This window comes from Vombatus ursinus, unplaced genomic scaffold, assembly GCF_900497805.2.
Source record: "Vombatus ursinus unplaced genomic scaffold, bare-nosed wombat genome assembly UNPS02015184.1, whole genome shotgun sequence".
Taxonomy (NCBI): Eukaryota; Metazoa; Chordata; class Mammalia; order Diprotodontia; family Vombatidae; genus Vombatus; species Vombatus ursinus.
The window spans coordinates 1,074,900-1,080,669 of record NW_020954962.1 but is presented as its reverse complement, the minus strand read 5'-3'; the positions used below and the strand labels follow the sequence as shown (position 1 = coordinate 1,080,669).

Sequence of the window (5,770 nt, the reverse complement as noted above, 5' to 3'; positions counted from 1 at the left end):
GACTCAGCCACAAATTAAACTTTGCAATAAAACAAAAAAAAATTCTATCAAAAAAGAAGATTATAACCTTCTTAATAAAATTGTGAATATATATCCAAAAGTTATTTTAGTAATAATTCAATTTGTTCTCTGGTTTTAAGATCTTGGCAAATTTCTGTTATGATTTCTTGAAATACTGTAATTAGGATCAGAATGTTTGACATGGCTTTCAAGTAGTCTAATTATTCTTAAAATATCTTTACTTAATCTGATTGAAAAATATTTTTGATGTGACTTTTTATTGTTTTTTTTCCTGTTTTTCCAGATTTTTAAATTATTTATTATGTCCCTTGTTGCCTCATGGAATCTTTAGCTCCTATTTGGTCAATTCTAGTTTTTAGAGTTATTTTCTTGGATAAGATTTCATATCTTATTCCAACACATCATCTTTTTTTCAAATCTTTCTTATTTATTTTCCTATTTTTTATCTAATGTTCTCATTTCTTTTATTTTTTCAAATAATTTTAGATTTTTTAAACTCTTGTTTCATTTTTTTCAAGAATTGTTGTTTAACCTTTGGCCAAATTATATATTTGTTTTCTACAGTTAAATTTTTTTTTTCTCTTTCCAAGCTATTGACTCTCTCTTGCATACCTCTCATTTCTTTTCCCAATATTTCTTCTACCTTTCCTATTTGACTTTTGAAATCCTTCTTGAGCTTTTTCAAACAGGCTTTTTAGATTTTAGATGAGTTCATATTCCCTTTTGAGGTTTCAGATGTCAGTTCGTTGACAATGTTGTCTTCTTTAAAATTTCTGCTTTGATCTTCACTGTCCCCATAAGAATCTATGGTACATTTCTTTTTGCTCATGGTGTTTGCTTATTTCATGGCCTTTAAAAAATTTTAGCTCTCCTGTTGGGGAGCATGGGGCTCTTATGCTGGGAGCCTGGGCCTGGTCACTGGCTTTGTGTGCTGGGTCCTCAGATGCTGGCCATTGGGGGCTGTAGGATTCTGGCAGCTTACCTGGTGTTAGGCTCGAATCAGCAATACTGGAATTCTAGGGGTAGGATTGGGTAGTCTAGCCCCTAGTGGTTGCCTGGTCACCCAGACCTTTTGTTCCTTTCTTTGGCTGCTTGCAGATGTATAATTTGCTGCTGTAAGAGGTTTCTCTGCCTGGTGCTTTCCCCCTTGGAGTTGTGCTCCCCAAAGTTTGTCAGAGACACTGGGAGACGTGGCTGCCAGAAAATGCTGTGGCATAATGGTTTTCTGATCCAGTTTACACTTGTTCCCCTGCCCCTACTGAGGCACTTGGGGGTCCTGGTGTTGGTGCTTACCAGTAATATTGTTCAATGAAGAAATATAAATGACTTAGCTCTTCTCAGCAATACAATAATCCAAGAAAATCCCAAAGGACCAATGATGAAGCATACTATCTGCTTTCAGAGAAATTGATATTGTTTGAATAGAGACTGAAGCATGCTAGTTTTCACTTTCAGTTTTTTTTTCTTTTATTAGGTATTCATGTACAAAATGTCTAACATGGAAATGTTTTACAGAATTACACATGTATAACCCATATCTGATTGCTTACCACCTCAGGGGGTGGGGGTAAGGAAGAAGGAAGGGGTAGAATTTGGAACTCAAAATTTTAAATTAAAATGTTAAAATATTAAAAAGAGAATACTTTATCCTTTATTTAGTGCTTGCTTACACAACAACCCTGTGAGGTAAGGATAGCTAGTTTCATCAAATCCTGAATTATAGATCATGTAAGTGAGGCTGAGATCATGCTACTTATGTACAAACTTTTTATTGTCACATACTTAGAAAGCAGCAGATCCTAACCCACTGCAATGTGTCCCTGACTCTAAGCCCAAGGCTCTTTACATTTTTCCATACTTTTTTATTATTTAATTCTTAGAGCATTGGACTTACATCCATAAGATCTGTCACCTCATTAAAAAAGAAAATATGGTCAGGAAGAGAAATTGTCTCCAGAGAGTAGAGTAGGGCAAGAATCCTTTCTATTTAATAGCCTTGGCTTCATTCAACTCAATCATCTTTTTAAATGGGAGTTTGTTTTTTGTGACTTGGCAATGTTTCTAAAAATTATTAATACTTAAAGGAGAGGCCATATAATACAGCGGGAACAATGTTGAATGTGAAGAGAGGACTGTGTTCATTGCAAATTAGAAACTTATTAGTAGTTTGACCTTGAACAAATTACTTGTATTGTTTGAGTTTCAATTTTTTCCTCTGTAAAATAAGGATAGTTATGCCTATACCACCAATATAAAAAAAACAACTTAATGAAAATAGAATTGAATGTAAGAAGGGATGTTTTCTAAAAACCATAAAGCACTACAAAAATGGCAGTTATATGTACACAACATTTTGTTATGTTAATGAAGGAAACCAACTGAATATGATTTTATCCCAACAAAAAAGGTAAGTAAGCTGTACTCTATATTTCTAACATATTATCTCTCACTTTTGATTAGATCTTATTGTGATTAGTTGATTTCTAAGCTCTCTGACACTAGAAAATTCAAAGATCTTACTCAGACACCAAGATTCAGTAGGGACAAAGGAAGCATTCACATGAAATTCTAGTAGCAATCTGGTGTTCCAGAGAAAGTTTATGATGTGCACCTACTTGTGTTATGCAATTGTGAAGCACTGTTTAGATGAAACAAAACCATGGACAGGAAAGCATCTGGTAAAGAAAAAAGTTCTGTCTTTCTCTGTCTCTTTTTGTCTCTCTCAGTCTTTGTATTTTTCTGTTACTGTCTCTGTCTCTTTCTGTGTCTCTGTCTTTGTCTCTCTGTCTCTCCCTGTCTCTTTGTCTCTCTTTCAATTTCTCTCTGTCTCTCTCTGTCTATCTCTCTGTCTCTGTCTCTCTGTCTCTCTCTCACATTCTCCCTCCCTTCACTTCCTCCCTGCCATAGGGGACTATTCTCTCATTATCCTTATTGCTATACAGATATGTTGAGTTAAATTGATTAAAGAAGTTATTAACAATAATGTAGATATAAAGGAGGAGATTTATTTTGGCTAATCATCCTTTGATTTGAATTAAAAGAATTATGTCATTTTTAATGTGAAGCAAGTAGTTCTAAAGGTCTTTTCCTGTGTGGGGAAATCCAGGTAGATGGCCTGCTTAGTCCCATGTTTCCCTTTAGATATTAAGTGTGTTTCTCCTATGCATTTCTCCTATGAGATGACTAACCATCTATATCTATACACTAAGTGAGGAACTCCCTACAACCCAAATGTATGCTGTCCATAGGAAAAAAATAATCATTTTTGTTAAATATTTCTTTTTAGCAAGAATTTTACAAGTAAGACTTTCCTTGTCCCACTTGCATTTTATTTTTAAAAACTGTCAACTTGCCAGGGGTGAGACGGGGGCAGAGAGATCTTTGAAACAGCATTTTCCTTGGTCTTTCAATATGATTTGGGGTGATGTTAGGTGACTCTGTGACACATGGAATAAACAGAACTGATATTCTGTGTTCTGTAACTACTTCTCTTACTACTTTATTAATGACTATTGTGTCTTGTACCATAGACACTTCTGATATAGACTTCATTTCTAAACCCATAGTCATTTTCATAGGATATCATTTAACTAATCTTAGGTTCTAAACCCACTCTTTATCACATTCCAATTCTACCATGAGTTGGTGGTTACCTGGGTTTTTCCAGGCACTCTGTCTTCCAATGACTCAAAGGACCTAGATGATGAGAGACACACATTTCCCCAGTTTACCTAAAATGCAAGACCTGCCACAAAGAATTTTACTCTGCAGGAATCTTATTTCCACTGCACATAGATTATCAGATGAGAACCAAAAGTATCTGCCTAACCAGATCTGAATGTACAAATGAACAAAGGATAGAATGAATTGAGTAGAAAATGCTGTCATTCTCTGATGTTTAGGTTTACATTCTAAAATATTTGACATCAAAAACTTTTTGTAATATCAATAAATTATTCTTTCTACATCAAAATTCTGACTTCTAATGTTCCTTATTGAGAGAAGAACAAGAAAAATGAGTTTTTCAAGGCTGGGTTGGTTTTGTACTTCCTCAATAATAATGACTACAATGATAGAATCAGAGTATTTTAAGCTAGAAATGATCTCATAACTGAAAATATGAAAAAGAGGATTTAGAAGGGATATTTAACATTGAATATAACATGTTCCACATGTTTAACATCTTTAAATGTATACCATAGATCATCAGTACTGAAAACCAGGACTCTGAAAAAATAATATGTTATTTCAAATATAGGATAAAAGTACAAACAAGCATGTAAAATGTATTTGTGATTTCAGAATATAATATGTCCAAACTGGATATTTAAAAAAAACTAATAATCTTAAAGTTATGTTAGTCATTATCTAATCTAACCTGTCCATTTGTCTTTTCAGAAATCATGTCCTAGTGAGAAACAAACAACTTTCCTGTTATGAATTACTAATTTAAAAGGTAGAATATACAGAAAAAATGGCAGAGAAGAATCTTACTCTCATAGAAGAATTTATTCTCTTAGGATTTTCTGAACTTCCCAACTTTCAAGGGCTTCTTTTTTTTATTTTTTTACTAATTTATATAAGTATTCTATTAGGGAATGGTCTCATCATTGTAATCACCAATATGGAACCTGCTCTCCAAATACCCATGTATTACTTCCTTGGAAACTTCTCCTTTGTAGAAATTTGTTACACATCAGTCACCCTCCCCAGAATGCTTATAAATCTTTGGAGACAGAAAAGAAATATTTCTTTACTGTCATGTGCTGTACAACTGTGTTTCTTCTTTATTCTGGCAGCCACAGAGAGCTTCCTCCTGGCAGTGATGGCCTATGATCGTTATGTGGCAATCTGTAAGCCCCTCTCTTATCCTATAATCATGAACCACAAAATGTGTGTCCAGATGGTGATTGGCTCCTGGGTCATTGGAATTCCAGTCCTAATAGGGCAGACATACCAGGTGTTTTCTGTACCCTTCTGTGGTTCTAACAAACTCAATCATTTTTTCTGTGACATGCCCCCACTAATGAAGTTGGCATGTGGAGACACCTCTGGGGATGAATTCTTTATTTATATTGATTGTTTCCTGTTTGGTTTGATTCCCTTTCTATTGATACTCTTGTCATACATCAGAATCCTCAGCACTATTTTGAAGCTCCCATCAACCACTGGCAGATCCAAAGCCTTCTCTACTTGCTCATCTCATCTTATTGTTGTATGCTTATTCTATGGTTCGGGTTCCATTGGATATCTGCAATCCAAGTCCAGTTACTCAGGCACAACAGATAAGACCTTCTCCCTATTCTACATCATTGTGACCCCAATGGTTAATCCTATGATATATAGTCTGAGGAACAAGGACTTCATTCAGGCAATGAGAAAACTACTTTCTAAATGTATAGGGTAAAGAATAAAATAATTTAACTTGCAGATTATTGTATCCTGAGCCATTTCCAACATTTTTCTTCCTTTTTTCTCTTCTGTATGCATTTCAAACTTAACATTTTCTCCTTGTTATGTTAAACCATTTGGCATTCCTCTTCTCAATCCCTCCATAATATCACATTTTTTTAATGTGTAATCAAAGAACAAACTTATTTTTGTTGTCATTGTGGTTATTGTTTTCACACAATATTAACAAAGGACTACCTTTCCACCAAAAGTGTAAGATTAGAGAAGCTAACTTATGCTTTGGATTGAACAGTGTCTATAACAGGCACTTATACGATGACAATGATAATATATGCAA

The 5,770-nt window shown here is 34.4% G+C and overlaps 1 protein-coding gene across 1 annotated transcript; it reads left to right on the top strand.

Moving 5' to 3' along the window:
- The first annotated feature begins 4,483 nt into the window (after window positions 1-4,483).
- LOC114031608 (olfactory receptor 10AG1-like) lies at window positions 4,484-5,428 on the top strand. Its single transcript, XM_027846742.1, has one exon. The coding sequence runs from the start codon at window positions 4,496-4,498 to the stop codon at window positions 5,426-5,428; it is 933 nt and encodes a 310-aa protein (XP_027702543.1). The 5' UTR covers window positions 4,484-4,495.
- The last annotated feature ends 342 nt before the right edge of the window (window positions 5,429-5,770 follow it).

What these genes read in the sequence shown, in the direction of transcription:
- LOC114031608 (XM_027846742.1), top strand. Translation starts at nt 4,496, where the DNA reads ATGGCAGAGAAGAATCTTACTCTCATAGAAGAATTTATTCTCTTAGGA.